The 21,409-nt window shown below is 42.5% G+C and overlaps 1 protein-coding gene across 6 annotated transcripts in view; it reads left to right on the plus strand.

Moving 5' to 3' along the window:
• Nucleotides 1–21,409, plus strand: part of FRYL (FRY like transcription coactivator) — a 467,937-nt gene that overhangs the window by 438,010 nt on the left and 8,518 nt on the right. For all 6 annotated transcript variants that reach the window (XM_089690113.1, XM_089690112.1, XM_089690114.1 and 3 more), the window contains 4 exons: nt 6,073–6,323; nt 10,948–11,155; nt 13,630–13,779; nt 15,436–15,534. In XM_089690113.1, coding sequence (XP_089546239.1) covers nt 6,073–6,323; nt 10,948–11,155; nt 13,630–13,779; nt 15,436–15,534 — 708 coding nt within the window. The remainder of the gene's footprint in view (nt 1–6,072; nt 6,324–10,947; nt 11,156–13,629; nt 13,780–15,435; nt 15,535–21,409) is intronic.

Consider the following 21,409-nt stretch of genomic DNA (forward strand, 5'->3'; position numbering starts at 1 on the left):
AACCCCAGACAAAATGTAGCTACGCAAGCATGTATCAGTTAATTGACAATAACTCTATAACTCATTTGCATACCTTAATAAGTTTTATATATATTTAGGAACATACAAGGCTTTTATTTGGTACACTGTTTTTTTGTATAATCTTTTATTGTTTCATTTTAAGTATACATAAGTACAAAGTTCAGAGGGAGGAGCAGAAAGAAATGACATAAACACATAATCGGTGGACATTTTCAACACATGCACAAAGTGGATATTGTACAGTATCATCTTGGTACACTTTTCTTAGTTAAAAAAAAAAAAAGAAAAAGTGGTGCTCTGTTTTTATTATAGGTTAAAGTGATTGTAAAGTACAGATTTTTTTTTTGTAATTAAAATAACAAACATGTTATACTTATCTGCTCTATGGAATGGTTTTGCACAGAGCAGCCCCAAACCTCCTCTTCTGGGGTCCCCTGCCAACCCTGCTAGACCCCTTCTTTTCTCTGTGTGCCCCATAGCAAGCCACATGCCATGGGGACACAAGTGTGTGCTCACTCCCGAGCTGTGTATCTATGGAGCTGCAGTCCATAGACACACACAGCATAGCTCAGCCCCGCCCCCAGTCCCTCCTCACAGCATTTGATTGACAGCATCAGGAGCCAATAGCTGCCCGAGTCCCTATGAGAAGAAGAAGAGCAGGGAGAGAGGACTGCACCTGGACACAGCTCTTGATCCTTGACAGGTTCAGGTAAGTGTTTAGAGAAGGGGAAAGGGAAATAGATGGGTGGATTTTTTTTTTCCCTTATTCAGCAAATGTATTACAGCAGAGCTCCAGCCAAAAGGGGAAGTTCCGCTTTTGGGACTGATCCCCCACTTCCCATGAAGAATTGCCACCTGTGAGGAGCAGGCACCCGATTATTGCAGGTATCCACTCCCTTTTCCACTCTGAGCACCTAGGCGATCAGAAGTGGAAGTTCTCCTCCCCCTTGCCATAGTCTTCTGGGACATGTGACAGGTCCCAGAAGACTGCGGGATCATTCACAATATGCAGCGCTGCTTGTCCATGCGTAGTGGGCACCCGGCTGTGGAGCCACAAACTGTCACAGCCAGGTGCCTACACTTAAGATGCTGGTGGCGGGCAAAGAGGACAACCAGTGAACACATTGCTGGATCCTGGGAGAGGTGAGTGGCTGTTTTTTTAAAAGTCAGCAGCTATAATTTTTCGTACCTGCTGACATTTATTTTTTTTCAAAGGAGACTGGACAACTGCTTTACGGTAAAAAAAAACACACAGCATTTAGAACCACTTTAACAAATGTGCAAAATGAGAAATTAAAGTGTTTTTTCTATTTTTTTATGTAGTATTTCATGATCAGCAACTTACTGATTTCTGATCGCTATGGGGTACCTGAGCTGCTAGTGATAGCCAGTTCTGTGAGTCAGTCATGCAGAGTGCCAGCTGCTGGCTCTTATAGGGGGTAAAGTCATTTATTTAGGAATCCCTAGCACAGGGCATCATTCTGGAACAAATTTCAGGTGGAAGGGGGTTAAAGCGTTATAGTTGTTTTAAGAATAATTGGAGAAAAGACTTTGATGTTGCCAATAGCAACTTGATTCCGGTTGTCATTTTTCTAGTGCGGGTTTGAGGTTTAACCCTTTTAAGAACCATCCAGAAATGTGACTGAATAAAGTAAAATTTGTGCTGTCCCAACTACAAGGTGTCAGTAAAGGATTGTTTGTAATTGACACCTTGGAGAAAGATGGAGCAATTATTTCCTGAAGCCTACTGGCAAGCTTTAGGTTCTTCTATGTGTAAGATTTGTGTAAGCGCTTTCTATTATGGGATTAAATTAGTACTAAACTTCCAGTGTTAGCTGAACACATTAAAGCGGAGTCCCACCCAAAAGGGGAAGTTCTGCTTTAAAGATTGGTCCCCCGCTCCCCATTAAGGATTGGCACCTTTGAGGAGCGGGGGGGGGGGGGGTGGGATTGGGTACCCGAATTTGACAGGTACCTGCTCCCACGTCTGCTGCAATCGGAAACAGAAGTTGTTACCCCCCTCCCTCGCCGAAGTCTTGCGGGACACGTGACAGGTCCCAGAAGATGACAGGGCCATTCAGGAAGCACAGCGCTACCCGCGCATGTGCAGTGGGCACCCGGCTGTGAAGCCGCAAGCTGTCACAGCCGGGGGCCTACACTGAAGATGCGGGCGCCTGGAATACAGGACGGCCAGTGAAATGGGCTGCAGCGGGGGCAACGTGGGATCGTGAGACAGGTGAGTGGCTGTTTTTTTTAAAAGTCAGCAGCTACAGTTTTTGTAGCTGTTGATTTTTATTTGTTTACAGAGTGAGTGGAACTCCGCTTTAAGCACACTAAAATAAACATTCCCTAGTAAATTGTACAAATATTTAGCCAGCACTTGCAGTTTACAACTTCAGTACTGCTGGCTCCTGCTCTCTCAGTGTTGCTTCCCTGAACTTGCAGGAAAGAGCCAACAGTGGACAGTGCAATCTCGAGCCAGTCTGTTAGTCTGGAAAAGTGAAGGATGAAAGAACGGAGGAGCAGGGGAGTGTCTTACAATGCTAGGCTACAGGGCTGTGTGTTTAAATTTATGCACGTCCCTATGTGCAATGGTGGCTCCATAAGCTACTGTAGGAGAAAGGAGCCACCCTGAAACAGGAAACCTGGAGCAGCAGTCATGGAGCCAGCTTAAACTAGAACATAAGCAAGAAGTAAATCTGATCTCCAGGTTTCATTTAACGATAGATATTTTATTTGGTGTGTTTAGTTTGTTGGATCTAAACAAACAATTTACTTCACGAACAGTTGCAGCGGAGTGTTCTAAAAACTGTGTGTAGTCTCAGCTACATACAGTATGCAGTCATGTTAACAGTTGTCCTAAAGCTGAACTCCGGGATAGGCAAACAATGGCTCCTTACAAGCAATAGTGTCTTCTTTCTTGGTGTGCTTTGCGTATTTCCTCCAGATCTGAGCAGTAATCCAGTGTGAAACGTTTCCCCTGGGCAGGAGCTTCCTGTAATAACCAGTTACAGTTACTCTATAATTGCTCGGGTGATTGATCTTGTATCCACCCCCTCCTGTAGTTTTCTGCAGGCAGTTTGTAGTGGGTGGAAGTGCTGGACCCCTATTCACTACTCCAGATTATGTGCAGCATAGTGATTATGTAACCCCCACTTTTACAAGGGAATATCTGGGTTTGCAAATACATTTGTTATAAGCAGACTGGATTTCTATCCTTTGTGGCTATTCAGGAATATATTCATATTAAAGTTTTTGTGCCCAGAGTTCAGCCTTAACTACAAGGTTTCCAGGTTTGATTTAAAAACATACCTAAATATATTAAAACAATACAGAAATACTGCATGAATCGCAAGGAATTAGATATGTATATTTTGTCCATATAGAGTAACAGAATGCATATTAAATCCGAATATCAGATAGCTATTGTTTTAATCCTTGTGCACTAATCCAAGTTCTGGTAATAACAGATATTTCCCATAGTGACAGAGTGGCACAGGACTATTGTGTACTTACAAATATGTTAAGAATATCATATTGTATTTCAGAAAGTTTAGCATTTAAGGGGCTTATTAAAATTCTGCTTTATTATTTACGGCAAATTAACTTATCAGAACCATTTGTGATTGTTCCAGTCTGAACTGACAAATGCTTCAATTGGGTTGGTTAATATGAGTTACTACACTTTGCGTATTACACCTTCACTACCTCAATGAAGCTGAGCTCCAGGCAAAAATTAAATTTACATCTGAAATGCAAATATGGGAACCGATTTACCTGCCTCCAGACTTGTAAATCTGTGCAGCCAGTCTTGCGATCCAACCACACCTACCAGACACAAAATCCAGGTCTGGGATGTCTACTGCAGCTACAACAGAATTTGGGTGCACCATGAGCTTACAGATCAGGCAAGAGCAGCACACTCATTAAGACATTCTTTATCTCCGGTCAGCATATTCACAGATTTACAAGTGCACTGCAGCTGGAGCATATAAACAGTGGGTAAATGTAGGACAGGTGTGCCTGGAGGCAACCCATTCTTCCATGAACACAACCACAGCCATTCCTCCTCAACACGCCAGAAGCCCGGAAAAGCACAATGGCAGCTGAAGGCATACAGTGGTTCCCCACACCAATTCCGGCAAGCAAAATAAAAATGGCAACCATCCCAATTTATAATTGGCTATTGCTAGCTTTTAGAGTAAGGTGCACATAGAACCAACAAGGTTGCACCCTTTCGTCTGCCATGTTATGCTTCATTGTATAACTGATACGCTATATAGCCAAAAGTATGTAGACTCCCCTCCAAATTCTGAGTTCAGATGTTTTCAGTACAGGATACTGTTCATGCTACAACATACAGTATGAAAATGGGGACATTTTAATGGTACAACATACAGTGCAAATACATTTCAGATAATTGTGTCCAGCCTTGTGGCAGCAGTTAGGGCAAGACTGGACCATTCCTGTATGACTGTGCAGAAAGACCGATCAATTATTACATGGTTTGACATGTTAGGTGTGGAGGAAGGCAAGTGGCTTGAACAGAGCCCTGACCTCAGCTACATTGAACACCTATGCGTTCACCTAGGCACATGGAGCATTGATTCCAAACCAGGTCTTCTCCTCCAATGTCGCTACCTGACCTCATAAGTGCTCTTTTGGCTGATTCATTACAAATTTCCACAAACACTCGACGAAGGCCAAAATTTTGAGAATTTTTTGAAGAGTGAAGGCTGTTAAAACTGCAAATGGAATTGGGGGCAATTTCTATATTAAAGTGTTACTAAACTCAGGACCCTGCATTCACTATATACAGTCTTGCACAGTACAAAGAACATGGAATTGCAATTATTTTAGTAAATATAAACTGCTAAATACCTTTTCTCATCAGCAGTATATAGCAGTCTTGTGACTTCTATCAGTGTCCAGCTGAGCACTGGTTAAAGTTTGTAGGAGGAGTTTTCATTCTGCTCTGACAGTCCTATGAGGCTGTCTAACCCCTGACCCTCTGTCTGGACAGTGCTTATTGGCCTTCTGCTGATCAAATGCACCCTCCTAAAGAAGAAAAAACACTCTAGCCATACTCACTATACTGAGCATGTGCAGATTGACTCCTAGAGCTCTGTACTATCAGCAGAAGGATTGGAGACAGTAGAAGAAAAGAGAAAACAGGATCAAACCATCTTTATATACAATGTAGAGGGTTAACCCCTTAAGTTCCAATGTGAATATAACAAGCATGCTTTATTACTTTAAAGTGTTACTAAACCCACAACAGTAAAATCAGTCTGTATATGCAGTAAAGCATGCTTGTTATACCCACTGTGGAACCTAAGGGGTTAGTCCTCTGCATTGTGTAAAAAGGCTGTTTGATCCTGACTTCTCTGATCCTCCCCTTTTTCCAGTGCCCCCATTTTATTTCCTGATACGACATATATTGTGGAGACACACTGCACATGCTCAGTTGGTGTGTATTGAGAGGTTTTTTTTTCCCCCTTGGGAGAGTGCATGTGATCAGCACAGGGCCAATTAGCACTGTCCAGACAGAGGTCAGGGGTTCTGCAGCCTCCTAGAGCAAAATAAAAACTCCACCTACAAACTTTAACCAGTGTTCGGCTGGACACTGATAGCAGTCACAAGACTGCTGTAACTGCTGATGGGCAAAGGTATTTAGCAGTTTATACTTACTAAAATAATTGCATTTCCATGTTGTGTGTACTGTGGGAGACCAGATATATTGAATGCAGGGTCCTGGGTTTAGTAACACTTTAATGCCCATGATTTTAAAATAGTAATTCCAGACATTTTTTTTAGCAACCCAGATCCAGGGTATGTATCTTTTTCTGTGCATATTTATATATACGGTTCTTGTGATATCAAGGTTGTGGTGATGTTGGAGCCGGGAGATCTGTGTGCTAATAGTAATATCTGCTCAGGTGAGGAAACCTGCATGCACACGCACTGCGATGTCCTTGAAGTACATGGAGGTTATTGTCCATAGTATTACTGTCATAGGGAATATTAGTCTGATAACCTCCTTGTTTTTAGGATGTCAGCACACTGGTCAAGGATGAACAGCTGAGCACAGCAAGTGAGGACACCAGCTCCTATGCTACACAAGACCAACATGAAGCTTTGATTTGTCAGGAGCCCCTGGAAGTGGATGAACCGTGTGACCTGGAAGCACCAGCTCCAGGCAGCTCCCGGGACTCTGTCTGTGAAGATGAGGTTACACTGGCTTTAAAAGAGCTGGATGAGCGATGTGAGGAGGAGGAGGCAGATTTTTCTGATTTGTCCAGGTTAGCCCTTTTAATTTGCAGTGTGAACTATCTTATGTACAGTATAAGACATGTTGTTCTCTTTCACAAATGAAGGGTCTGTGTCAATGGGCTTATTTTGATGGCATTAGTTGAGATGATTCTAAGATCCCCCAGAATTTGACAGGTGCATTTGACCTGCAGCTGACCTCCTTCTAGCATTGTCATGGACCCACATGGGAATGCAAAACCCATCTGACATAAAAAAAAAAAAAGTCTGTCTGCATAGTCCCCTATCAAGGTCAGAAAGTTTTGGTTGTGACCAGTATTTATATGCTTGGGAGAACTTTGTAAGCACTTGTGGACTCCTAAGGATTACTACGTATTGTGTTCCTCTGTACAGATATCAGAGAATAGCAGCATGTATGTATGAAAACTTGGGGGAAAAAACAAATCTGGTCTCCCTTCGGGTTTATGCCATAATGTGCTAGTATGCACCGAATGCTAGCGCATTATGACAAACTCACCTTAGAAACAAAACCCTCCAGTGGCATGCTGTCAGCTCTGCAGAGGCTTCCATCTTCACCTGGGCTTCCTCCCGGGTTCGTGAGTGTCGGGCCAGTAGAAAATGAAATCCCAGTACATCAGCAGTTTTTGAAATACTCAGATCAGCCCGTCTAGCACCAACAACTATGTCCAGTTTAAAGTCACTTAAATCCCCTTTCTTCCCCATTCTGATGCTCATTCTGATGATGAACTTCAGCAAGTTGTCTTCACCACGGCTAGATGCTTAAATGCATTGTGTTGCTGCCATGTGATTGGCTGATTAGCACGTTGTGTTACCAAGCAATTGAACAGGTGTACCTAATAAAGTGGCCAGTGAGTGTATATCACTTCTTGCCTGCATGTAGAATGTGTGCAGTTCTAAAACCAAGATGTCACTTTACAAGCCTTTAGAGCAGACTGACAGAGAACAGACACAGATATCTTTCATGTTTTCCAAATCACATTCACTTTATTTTCTGCACTGAATACTGGTTGATTTCTTCTTCAAAGCAAATCTCAGAATGAAGCTGGGTACACACTATACAATTTTGTCCAGTTCCTGGAGCACTTGCCAGATTTCAGTAAATGGGTGCCCCTGTCAACCTTCTCCCACCCAACATTCTTTGGTTGAAAAATCTAAGGATCTGGGCAGAAAATTGTTAGCTATTCATATATAGCTGTTGCAATCAGGATAGAAAAACTGCAGAAGTAGATTCTTCCATCCATGCTGTGTAACGTGGATGGGGGGGAATCCGTTGATGTACAGTTGTGTTCAAAATAATAGCAGTCAGACATCACTAACCTGATCAATCACTGTTTTTGGTAGAAATGATATTTCTACATGGCAAATAATTTACTAGCAGGTGTAGTAGAGTATTAGAAATCCAACAGACCCAACAGTCATGACATGCATGCTGCTGATTCTGTGTAATTGAATCACTAATTGAAAGGGGCATGTTCAAAATAATAGCAGTGTGGAGTTCTATTAGTGAGGTCATTCATTCTTTGAAAAACAGGTGGCAATTATTGCCCTTATTTAAGGAAGGACGGCAGCAAATGTTGTACATGCTGGTTACAGTGCATTTCTCTCTGAAATTCTGAGGAAAATGGGTCGTTCCAGACATTGTTCAGAAGAACCGCGTACCTTGATTAAAAAGTTGATTGGAGAGGGGAAAATATATAAAGAAGTGCAGAAAATGATAGGCTGCTCAGCTAAAATGACCACAAATGCTTTAAAATGGCAACCAAAACCTGAAAGACGTGGAAGAAAACGAAAAACTACTATTGGAATGGATAGAAGAATAGCCAAAATGGCAAGGACTCAGCCAACAATCAGCTCCAGGAAGATCAAAGAAGGTGTAAAGTTACCTGTGAGTACTGTTACAATTAGAAGACGCCTATGTGAAGCCAAGCTATCTGCAAGAAGCCCCCGCAAAGTCCCACTGTTGAAAAAAGACGTGCTGAAGAGGTTACAATTTGCCAAAGAGCACATTGACTGGCCTAAAGAGAAATGGTGCAACAGTTTGTGGACTGATGAAAGTAAGATTGTTCTTTTTGGGTCTAGTGGCCGGAGACAGTTTGTCAGACGACCCCCAAACACTGAATTCAAGCCACAGTACACTGTGAAGACAGTGAAGCATGGTTGCGCAAGCATCATGATATGGGGATGTTTCTCATATTACGGTGTTGGGCCTATTTATCGCATACCAGGGATCATGGATTAGTTTGAATACATCAGAATACTTGAAGAGGTCATGCTGCCTTATGCTGAAGAGGAAATGCCCTTGAAATGGGTGTTCCAACAAGACAACGACCCCAAACACACCAGTAAAAGTGCAACATCTTGGTTCCAGACCAACAAGATTGACGTTATGGAGTGGCCAGCCCAATCCCCGGATCTTAATCCAATAGAAAACTTGTGGGGTGACATCAAATATGCAGTTTCTGAGGCAAAACCAAGAAATAGAGAAGAACTGTGGAATGTAGTCCATTCATCCTGGGCTGGAATACCTGTTCACAGGTGCCAGAAGTTGGGTGACTCCATGCAACACAGATGTACAGCAGTTCTCAGAAACAGTGCGACTACAACTAATATTCATTAAGTGATTCAAAGGAAAGCAAAATCTTCACACATTTTTCAGTTTATATAGTGAATGTTTGAGATTGTAAAGAAGAATACAAACACTGCAATTTTTTTGAACAGTCTAATATTCACTTTTCTTCAATTTTTTTAGAGGAACGACACAAATTTGATATATTTTTCTTCATGTTTTGATGTGGAATAGAATGTGTAGTGTTCCCAATGCATTTGTGTGTATGGAAATAAAAGCTATTAGGAGGATTTTGAGCTTTATTCACCTTTTTCAACACACTGCTATTATTTTGAACACAACTGTATATCAACCTGCTCTCTATTGAATATAATCGGTGTGCTGTTGGTGATGCTTTTATGAAGTTGATAGCTGCCTGGCTATCTTGGTAATCTTTTAATTTGATTTCTTTCTGGTTCGCTGATTCTGAACAAAAATTAAAGTGTTACTAAACCCACAACAGTAAAATCAGTCTGTATATGCAGTAAAGCATGCTTGTTATACTCACTGTGGAACCTAAGAGGTTAATCCTCTGCATTATGTAAAAAGGCTGTTTGATCCTGTCTTCTATGCCCCTCCTCTTCAAATGTCCACGTCTTATCTTCTGATAAGACAGACAGAATCTGTAGCCACATGCACATGCTCAGTTTAGTGTGTATTGCTAGAGAGTTGTTTTTTTTCTTGGAAGAGTGCATGTGATCAGCACAGGACCAATCAGCACTGTCCAGACAGAGGTCAGTGGTTTTGCATCCTCCTAGAGCAGAATGAAAACTCCTTCTGCAAGCTTTAACCAGTGCTCTGATGGACATTGATAGAAGTCACAAAACTGCTCTAACTTCTGATGAGAAAAGGTATTTAGCAGTTTATATTTACTAAAACAATTCCACTGTACAATGTTCTGTGTACTGTGGGAGACCAGATATAGTGAATGCAGGGTCCTGGGTTTAGTAACACTTTAAGTTCAGGAGTTTTGACTGAACATTCTGTATTCTTGTTCTAGGTTAGGTAGAAACAGCCAAACAACAGAAGTTATCAGTGGCTCTGTAGTTTAATAGGACAGTGTTGTGACAGCCATAATAGCTGCAGCAGGAGGTCCATCTATGCATGTTGTATTGCTGTATTTTTGTTTTTTATTCAGCCTGCAGTCTGAACAAAAAAAAATAAAATCTATCGGTGTACGGCCAGCTTTCCACACCTATTGCCATCTCTTCCTCTATAGTCCACGTCTGTGTGAGGACACTTGATGAGGGGTGTGACTTGTTTACATCTAGGCTAGCATAGAGCACAGGATTGTGAGGACAGGAATAGGGTACATTTAAATCATCTCAAAGCAAAAAAACTATTAAAATGATAGGCCAGGGCTGAGGACTATAAAGTGAGAAAATGGAGACTTCATTTGTCTTTAAAATGTTTCCGAATTCTTTCTTACCTTGCAACCATTTGAATAACCTCCAGAAATGTGTCTGAAGAGCTGAAACAGAGCACTTTGTGTCCACTCACACAGTGCTGCCTACACGGTACATATCTTCTGCTGTAAAATGTTAAAGGCCGTGATTCATTTGTTTGCTGAGCTAGTGTATCACGTGTGGCTGAGTTTTGGCAGCTGAAGACGCACTGTACAGGATCATTAAATTGATCGCCCTAGAAATGGATGTTCTGTAGTTTTGTTTTTTTTTCTATTCCCTATACATAGATATTACTTAAGATAATTAAAAAAGTGCATCTGCAGCGAGCACCCTTGGCCGGTTTCCAGCAGGTAATTGTGTATTCAGCCTGCACATCCTGGAGATCAGCCTAGCATTGAGATAGCATATAGATGGCAGTTAGCAGTGCTGTGCTTACTTCCTCTATGGAGATGTCGTCTTCCTTTTTGTTAAGCAAGAAGGCTGTGAAATATATCTACTCAGCATGTGTTGTGAGGCTGTTTGGGAATCTGAGCCTGTAAGTAAGCCTTAGAAATAAACTTGTTGGAGGGCAGACCTGTGTTTAGCTTGTCATTTGTACAATAACATCCTGCTATCTCTTTGTAGCCAAGATGAGGGTGAACAGGACGGCTTTGCAGAAGTTCAGACGTCGCCTCCACCGTCACCTTTCCTCTCAGCAATATTAGCTGCTTTTCAGCCAGTAACCTATGAAGATGAGGAAGAAGCCTGGCGCTGCCATGTCAATCAGATGTTATCGGAGACAGATGGCTCCTGTGCTGTGTACACCTTTCATATCTTCTCCAAGCTCTTTCAGGTCAGACTGTGTGATTGTGTGAATAAATACCCTGGATGTTACATGATCATTGCTTGATTGTTCTGATGTTGGCATGATCAGGAGATGATCTGGATGTCTGTGGTCTCTTTTAGACCTGAGCAATCTTGCTAGTCAATAGTTTTAAGGGGATAAGTTTAGCTAGCTGCAGGCCAGCCATAGAAACAAGAGGGCAGACATATGTGTTCTATTGATCAGGCTGTACTCAGACATGTGCCTTGGATAGCCAGGCAGAGGGAAGGGAGTGGCAGGCAGATCATGACAGCACCTTCCTGTAACAGCGTATACCCAGAGATGGACGTGGTTCAACCATTTTGGCTTCGACCTCCATCTTGGCAAAGGGGTTAACCATCCTGACAAACATATTTCCCCCTCATTCTCCCCCTTTCTCTCTGTCCAGCAACAGTGCCATCTGGTTGTGGGTCACTGGCAGGCTAGAGCCAGCAGGGAGCCCAGAGCTATAAAACACCTCTCTGAGCCGGGGCCTAGCTGTCCAAAGAACCTGTAAAATGTAACACCTCATATAAGATAAGGCAAGCTTTCCCCAGAGTTAAAAGAACATTCCCAGGAAACACGACCAGATAACCTTTGTTAAAATCCATTTCTCCCCTATGTCTCATATCTTGGAATATGAGAGACTTAAATAAAAACCGGACATATCGTCAGATTGGCCACGAGAAGGCGAACAGTTTAGTAGGTCACTCGCATTGTCTCGAATACATAGGAAAACAGAAAAATAGATCTCGTGAACCGTTCAGTGTATAATTTCATAATTCATATCTAATCAATACTCAGACGTGTCTGCATAATAATCTACCCGCGGGTAGAATGTCACTTGTGCAGATGGAAAGTTATGGGCCAAAATATGAGTTATGGGAGATTTTGGCTCTAGTTGAGGTATCCGCCCATACCTACCTAAACGGGGTATTGGTCCTTCACTTCAGAGGCACCCCCTGCTGGGGAACTACAAATTAGGCTGTCAGGCCTAAGAAGAGGTGAGTTGAAGACATCTCCCATTTTAACATCAATACCACCTGGGGAGACCCGTGCCCTTTTGCTCTGAAACTTGGATCTGCTAACCCAGGACTTTGGCAAGTACCTTAACCCTTTCACCTCTCTCTGATATCTCTTTGCTGTGCTGTTAGTCTCTGTATATTTATAAATATATCTTAGTTTCATCTTTTTCTGTACATATTTTTATTGCACCCGTTTGACCTTTTAGTAATAAATCTTTCCTTATGGAAGTGTTGAACTGTTTCTATAGCTCTGTATTGCAATTTATGAGTTCCTTCCTCTAAAGAGAACGCTACTGTGTTTGTTTAACCCTCTGTATAACCTTGTTATACAGACGATTACCTCAACCATTATAGTGTTAAAACTGATATCGCCCAGTTTCCTCTTTCTCTGTACAAAAGGAGGTGGTGGCAATGTGAAGGGTTAATTGTGTTATTAACCTGACCCAGTAACAATCGCTCAGGCTGCCGGTACATCGATTGTGGTCCAAGTAGCTTGAAAATGGTTGTGCAGTTGGGTGTGGCATTGTTACGCACGTGACATCGCAGTTTCAGATTGGGCAGCCTTCGGTCACGATTTTGGTGAGGAGGGCTGGGGTCTGACGCCGCGATCGTGACATGCCTATCTGGGAACAGAAGTGAACAATAATGTTTCCTGGCCCAGGAACTTTTTTTCCATTAACATAAGACACAAAATGGTATTATTTCAAATGTGCATGTTCACCGAATATATGCTGAAATCTCTGCCCTCATTTGCAAGGGACAGTAGAGATAAGCTGAGAAAATCCTCAGGAACAGTCAGCCATAGAGAATAGCATCACCACCAGTTCCAGCCAAAATATATATAGGTTCTTTATTGGCAAGATAAGATAGGTGTCTGCACCTTCATGTTTGAAAGTGTCAGTTGCTCCTACCCAGACTTTCACTACTCTAGGGCCAGGCTGTTGCACACTACATGAATGAAGTATCATTCAGCATGACGGGTGTGTGAACATCACTGTTTATCTCCCTAGCACAAATGAACTGTGGTTTGCCAGTTCATAAAAGTATCCTATTCCTATCAATCCCCCTGACTCAGAAGGGCCTTGGTTGAAAATTCATACCTGTAAAGAACATATATTAATTGTCATTCCTCTCCTGGTGGAAACAAATTTTCTTGCACAACTCAGCTTATGTCTGCAGGTATTTATCAGCTGGTACAAGTTTTTCTGAATAGTAGACTTCAGGTGCCAGACGGCTCTCATAAAATTCTGAAAGAGTAAACTCTCATGAACACATAGATCTACACACACACACACACACACAGTATAAACATGCAGAGCTGTATCAAACAAGTGTGTCTCCCCTCCATCTAATTTCTATGGCCAGATTTTAGCTGACTTCAGGCAAGGTATTCTGGTGCTGCTGTGAACTATAATGAAAGATTGTTTCTTCTCTTTGTAGTCGATTCAGAAAAAGTTTGGGGCTGTAACAAATGATTCCATTAACTTTTTGGGAGAAAGCCTTCAGAGAATAGGAACAAAATTTAAAAGCTCCTTGGAGGTAATGATGGCAGGTTCGGAGTGCCCAACAGTGTTCGTGGATGCAGAAACGGTAGGTTATGCCATTGATTTTATTAAATATAATGAAGTATCTCTCAATAAAAGTCTTGTTGAATTCTTTCTCTGAAATGAACTTGTTTTTGTAAATTAATTACAGCTTTAAAGTGATATTAAAGCTTGGACTAAAAAACAAAAAAGATATTAAACTTACCTCCTCTATACAGTGGTTTTGCACGGAACAGCCCTGATCCTTCTCTTCTCAGGTCCCTCGCCAGCGCTTCTGGCTTCTCCCCCTTAATCAGTGACCCCAGTAGCAAGCCGCTTACTATAGGGGCACTGATGTTTGCTCGCTCCTGAGCAACGCTGTATGTGTCCGTAAGACACCTAGAGCTGAGGCCCTCTTTCCTCACTGATTGTGAATTCCTGCTGCTGTGCCTCAGCCAATGAGGAGAGACAGATCTGGGCCAACCATGGCTCCTGTGCACATTGCTGGATCAAGAGAGGGGGCTCAGGTAAGTAAAAGGGAGGGCTGTGGGGGGAGCAACACACAGAAGCTTTTTTTACCTTCATGCATAGAATGCATGAAGGTAAAAAACCTTCAGTCTTTACAACCACTTTAACCTCCTTAGCGGTTTTCCCGAGTGTAGCTCGGGGTAAAATTTCAATACCAAGAGCGGTAACCCCGAGCTAGACTCGGGCTTACCATGCGGCGTTGCTCAGGGGGTCCCTGCAGCACTTACCTTGTCCTGCGCTCCCACGATGTGTCCCCTGCAGCGTCCCCGGCATCCGGCTTCTGTGTTCCGGTCCTTGTGACGTCGGGACGTACAGGCGCCGGAACCCGGGGGAAATTTGAAATTTTTTAAAAATGTCATTTTTGCTGTCATTGCTGCATTTCACATATATTTTGTCCCTAGTGCTTTGTCCTGTGCTCTGCCTGCATTTTGACTGTTCTTTCTGCCTGGAAACTTAGAAATGTCCATGGCATCCAAAAAGCGTCCCTTTACGTCAAAAGCGGTTTTAGACCAGCTAGAGAACAGCGATAGTAAATCAGAACCACTTGCAGAATTGAGTGATAATGATTCGTGGGGAAATTCGTCATCAGACACTAAAAAAGGATTTTGCGACTTTGCTCAGCGATGTGCGAATTTGCCTCTGTATTTCAAATTTCAGTGTTTTTGGTTTGATTATATTATTGAATTAAATTTATTATTATTATATTATTATTTTTTATGATTATTTATTAAATTATAATTTATGATTTCGTGTTTCAAACTTTATCATACCTGGGATGTTTACTAGACTCTTGTTCGGGCAGATTTCAGTGAGTTATTCCTAAAAATTACAGGCCTACAATAAAAAACTACATATTTCCATGCAAAAAAATGGTACCGCTTTCAGCACAAAAAATCAGAAAGAATCATACTGCCGAGGAGGTTAAAGCATATTTCCCGTCATGCAGCTGTGCAATTTGAAGAAAGTAGGATTCCTGCAGCTACTGTAGGATGATTAGGCATTCTAAGTTAGATCTTTCAACAGTTTGATTTTTAACCAACACCTCATTATACAATGATAAACATATAACAATGTGTGTCATGCAGGCACCAGCTAACCATGTATATGCAATATGTAATACTGGGATCTTAGTATTGGTTTGTTTTTCAACTTTTGTAGCTGCATTGATCATGTGACATGTAATTTTCTATTTTAGCTGTTGTCATGTGGGTTGTTGGAAACCTTGAAATTCAGCGTTTTAGAACTACAAGAACACCTGGACACATATAATGTTAAACGAGAGGCAGCAGAACAGGTACTGCATGTGCTTCAGCCTTCATCTAGAGCAGGGGTCTCCAAACCTTCTAAACAAAGGGACAGTTTACTGTGGGGGAAAAAGCAATCTTTAGTGTCAGTGGGAGGAATAGCACCCTGTCGTTGATGTCAGTGGGAGGAATTGTGCACCGTTGTTGGTGTCATTGGGAGGAATTGTGCCCCACCATTGGTGTCATTGGGCCCCATTGTTAGTGCCAATGGGAGGAATTGTGCCCCATTATTGGTCTCATTGGGAGGAATTCTGCCCCTTCATTGGTATCAGTGGGGGGAATTATTTCCCATTGCTGGTGTCAGTGGATGAAAATAGTGTGCCAAGGGCTGGATTAAAGCATGCAAAGGGCCTCATTTGGCCCCTGGTCTGCAGTTTGGAGACCACTGATCTAGAGAATGGATAAAACTGCTGTATTACTTGTATTTCTACAGTAGTTGTATTTTTTTTTTTTTTTTTGCCGTCCGATAAATATGGCAAATTACATGTGGGTTTTTCATATTAACCACTTACAGTAAGTAGGTGGTGCACTAAAGGGTGCAACTGCCAGTATCTTCACCATGTATTAGTGCTATGCTATGAATAGCTTTTGCAGTTTAAAGTGATTCTACAGGCTTACATTTAAAAAAAATAACAAACATGTCATACTTACCTGCTGTGTGCAGTGGTTTTACACAGAGCAGCCCGGATCCTCCTCTTCTCGAGTCCCCTTCCGGGGGGCTTCTGGCCCATCCTTCTCCTGTCGGGTGCCCCCACAGCAAGCAGCTTGCTATGCGGGCACCTGTTGCTCTGTGTGTCCAATGGCTTCGCTACTGTCTCAGCCAATAAAGAGAGGGAGTCCCGGGATAGCCAAGACACCAGTGCACAATGGTGGATCGAGAGGGGGCTTAGGTGAGTATGGGGGGGGGGGTCTGGGGCTCCCACACACTGAAGGCTTTTTACCTTTTAAGGTAAAAGGCCTTAAGCTTTTATTAAGCTTTTAGAACCACTTTAGCTTTTTTATTCAGGTGTGTTCACACACAGTGCAATGACCCCCCCACCATGCAGTAGATACGGTTGTTAGTTGGTCAGAGACAGTCAACAGGTCACTACCCAATGTGCTCTGCAACCTGCTTTATATGTCATGAAAGTACAGAGTAATAAAGCAACACTGTGAGTAGCTCCATACAAAGAAATCAATGAATACTTTCCAGTCCCACTGCCTTCCCCTCTTCCTCCTCTTTGGAGATCCATCCATTGCTGAAGAATGTTCAGCATTTGACACTTCCGGGGGGTGTCAGATGCTGGTATTCCTGGTTTCACCCTGCGGTTTTCTCAGCAGGCCCCAATGTCACTGCAGGATACAGAGGCTGGTTGTAAGAACCAGAGGGCAATGGGGGAGCAGGCATTTAACTTCTCAGTGTAATGGATGCTGAAGGTCTTTCAGCAAGTTAAGACCTACAGTGAAGCAGGGCATAGGCAATGAGACAAGTATTTGTTGCTTCCTTTTCAAGAACCTGCTTGTTTTGTTTTGTATTAATAACTAAAAAACACTGTCAAAGATTTTTTGCAAGTAAAGAAACATAATATAAAAGATTAGTTTTTCAACTCTAAAAAATGTTGTTTTTTTTTAATTATACTAAAATTGACCAACAGCACAGTTTCACTTCATCCTAAATTGGGCCTGACAGCACTTTAAATATTTACTACACTGTGCACCAGCTGGCATCCAGTAGTGTCTGCACATTCCCGTTGTTGTCCGTGGACTCTGAACCCTACAAATGCCAAATTAAATGTTAAGGGATAGGCTTCACATCCTTCTCTCTTTAGTTCCCTAATTGTGCAATAAAGAATAGAGACTAAATGGGAAAAACACCCCACAGTTGTGCCAAAAGGTTCACAATCTTGGGGTAGCTAGAACCAGATTTACTTATTAAAGCTTGAGTTTAATCTGCTAATCTTTAGCCTTCCCTTGTTCCTCCTGACCCCTTTCTCCAACAGGGTAATGAAATGATTAAATAAACCTTTTATGTATTCGTTACATACCTCATCATTAGGTGTTTGTGCTTCTCTATGTAATGCAGGCAGATCAGGGCTGGTAGAAGGGGTCAGTAGGGTGCTGTGTATAGTTTCCTAAAACATTCTGCTGAGCCCCCATGACTGAAATAACTGAAATCCAGTGAATGGACAGAGTGGACCAGGGGCAGTCAGGCAGGAGAGGAAATGGCTAGATAATGCTGGATGTCCTCCAGCCATGATATGGGGCAGGCTCAATAGGGCTTGGTGCAGCAACATCAGAATAAGCTATTTCAGTACAGGGGAGGAGTGTGTACAAGTGTACAAGACAGACGGTAAGGCCGGAGCTCTGCTTTAACATCACGGTGGTCAGAAAATAATTTCTTGGGAAATGCTGCGGAGCTGCTTATTCCATGGGGCTTTCTACTCTCATGAAGCGTATGCACTGTTTGTAAATGGTGCCGGTTAAGTCTGCCTGTAAAGTCTTTTGACAAATAATGCAAATAAATACCTTTTTTCTTTTTTTTTTTTTTTTTGGATTTAAGAATCAGCCAACCACAGTGACCTAATTATGTTTTAATCTGTATAAATTATTATACGGTATTTGTAAAGCGCCAATAGTTCGCTCAGCGCTGTATATTACAAAGGGAGGACAGAACATGTGACAGAACAACAACAATACAATGCAAAACATGAGGGGATTGAGGGCCCTGCTCTTTCGAGCTTACAATCTAGGAGGGAGGGGATGGTGGCACAGGAGGAGATAGCTGTGGGGGATGGAGTGGTAGGAAGAGTGGAGGAGGTTGGCAAGTTAGCAGGGGGTGGGGTAGGCTTCCCTGAAGAGATGGGTTTTCAGGGTGCACCTAAAGGAGAGGAGAGTAGGTGATAATCTGATGGGTTGGGGCAGGGAGTTCCAGAGGATGGGTGACACCCTGGAGAAGTCCTGGAGGCGGGCATGGGAGGAGGAGACCAGGGAACTAGAGAGAAGGAGGTCTTGTGAGGAGCGGAGTGTGCGTGCTGGGCGGTACTTGGATATTAGGTCAGTGATGTAGTTCGGAGCAGTATGGTGGACAGCTTTGTACGTCCGTGTTAGGATTTTGAATTTGATCCGTTACGCTTCTTTATTTATTTCAGGTGCTTATATAGTGCCGTCAATTTATGCAGCTCTTTACATATATAGTGTACATTCAGATCAGTCCCTAACCCTCAAGGGGTGTACAATTTAAGGTCCCTAACTTTCATTCATACATACACATACTAGGGCCAATTTAGACAGGATCCAATTAACCTACCAGCATGTCTTTGGGATGTGGGAGGAAACTGGAGTGCCCTGAGGAAACCCATGCAGGCACAGAGAGAACATGCAAACTCCAGGCAGGTGGTGCCGTGGTTGGGATTTGAACCAACAACCTTAGTACTGCCAAGTGGAAGTGTTAACCATTTAGCCACTGTGCTATTATTTTTTGTGTGTTTCAAACGCTAGATAGATTTTGTATGTTGGCAGCTCTCTAGTGTGATACCAGCCTGTGCGTGAATTTCTTCTATCATACAGCATAGATAGTAGACAAAGGGTGAATTGGAACAATGTAGTTGCTGCACATAGTAACTAGTCATTTTTTATTCTGTAGGGAAATGAAACATAGGATTTGATCAATATAGGGAGCAACATTTTTCTTTAAATTTTTAATAAACAACCCCCTAAGTTTTAATGCATTTCTTACTGAAATGTCACTAATACAGCATCGTCATCATGGACAGTCAAATTTGTCATTGCAAAGTGGCTGTTTAAAGTTTTTTTGAGGAAAAAAACAGGTTGGCAGCTTTGTTTCCTAATGAAGGACACTTCCTAAATGTCAGTAAGGATGGCTCCTCCCACTCCATCATGGTGCGGTATTCAGGTGCGTCTGTTCATGATTTGTTCTGAGCACTTATTCTATAAAGGAGGCTGTCAGGAGAAAATAAGATTTACAGTGGACTTTGGGTCCATGTCACTAATTGCATCTGGCACTGTATTCCTCAGAGAGCCCTTCCTTCTCCCTCACTAATGCAGACCTCTGCGGTTAATTCACTAAGTGAGTAGCCTTTATTAAATTGAGCCGACAAGGAAAACACATTCTTCTTTCCTCATTGTTACAGTCCTTGAAGGTTAGCCAGAGGTTATAATGATTACTATGAAAACTCTATAAATAGCTGGAAAAGAGTGATCATAATGTTACATGTGATGAACACTCCAGCCTGCTTATATTTGGAAGGACCTGTCATATGGCCAATAACTCATGCATTAAATGCACTATTCATGTGGTTTGGTGTGTTTTCTGTTGGCTGCTTTTTACTTGTTTTTTTTGTGTTACAGCACATTGGGTGCAGACCAGACCACTTTTAAAGTAGAGTTATGTCCTCCCCTTTAGAAAAAATCTGCACTTACAGTTTTCTCTTGGTCCCCCGGAGACGTTCTTCAAATACCTGTTGATCCTGCCAGTGAAGTCCACCTAATGCAGCTTCCTGTGATGGTGTGATGATGCTGAACTGCTCTTAAATTTAGAGTTGCCACTCTCATATAGGTTTTTCTGCTTGCACTACAGTGGAATGAGAAGATATTGCAGAGGACAGGGCCATCAGCATTATCACTTCTCATTGACAAGCTTGTAGCCTATCAGTCAGCACCTGCCCACACCTAGTCCTGCCCACTGCTTTCTGTATTGAAAGCATTGCTGAAACCCTCCCACTGTGAGCTGTAGTGTCTGAGGGGGGAAGTATGTGAGACAGTAAAACGGAGCTCCACCCAAAAGGGGAAGTTCTGCTTTAAGGACTGCTCCCCATTAAGGATTGGCACCTTTGGGAGGCGGGGGGGAGCGGGTACCCGAATTTGACAGGTACCCACTCCCATTTCCGGTCCGAATGCCTAGGCAATCAGAAACGGAAGGTGTCCTCCCTCCCTGTAGTCTTTTGGGACACGTGACAGGTCCCAGAAGACTATGGGGCCATTCATGAAGCGCAACGCTACTCGCGCATGCGCAGTGGGCACCCGGCTGTGAAGCCGCAAGCTGTCACAGCTGGGTGCCCACACTGAAGATGCCGGCCTCCTGGATTACACAGAATACAGGACACACTGTGGGACCAAGGGACCGGTAAGTGGCTGTTTTTTAAAAGCCAGCAGCTACAGTTTTTGTAGCTGCTGTCTTTTATTTTTTGACAGGTGAGTGGAACTCCGCTTTAATGAAGGAGTTAGCTCAGTCGGGAAAGGCAAAGGATGTTTACTTTATGAAGCTTGTGAATGATATAGACCCTGAATTTGGGAACTGTTTAGACTGTCATACAAGAGCCTTTAATTGTACTTACTTTTGAAAATTATACAGATGCATCCAAGTCAGGGGAACACATTGTGATGTTCCCAATTTTTCATGCCAAAGAAGATAGCTGTGTCGCAGTGATTGTGCATGCTGAAGATCACTGCTTATGGCAAAAATAACAGGATTTGAGCCAAGGATGGACTCGTGGAAGGCTTTGTAAAGGCTGTGTTGAGTAGTAAAAAAAGACAGAAGTTTTTCTCAGACAGAAATCAAATTCAACCCCTGTAAGTTTGAATGTGACTGGTGACAGGGAGTAGAGAGAGATGAGGTTGCAGGTCGGTGGACCCAGGAAATGCAATCCTAATCTCATGACCCTGTATGTGTTATGCATGTTTTTAGCTGCGTAGTTACAGAAAATTCAGATTAAGGGACTTGGAGTGAATTTGCTGATTTTGTTATAGTTAGTGTTGGCCTGATAACATTTGCAACTCACTGGTCGTTTTTAACTTTTGTCTCGAACTGTATTGTTTTCTAACAACATCAGAATACAATGATTAGTGCTGCTTTTTGGTTATTCTTTA

The sequence above is a fragment of the Staurois parvus genome, unplaced genomic scaffold (assembly GCF_062004578.1).
Source record: "Staurois parvus isolate SC_StPar_1 unplaced genomic scaffold, SC_StPar_1.0 ptg000517l, whole genome shotgun sequence".
Taxonomy (NCBI): Eukaryota; Metazoa; Chordata; class Amphibia; order Anura; family Ranidae; genus Staurois; species Staurois parvus.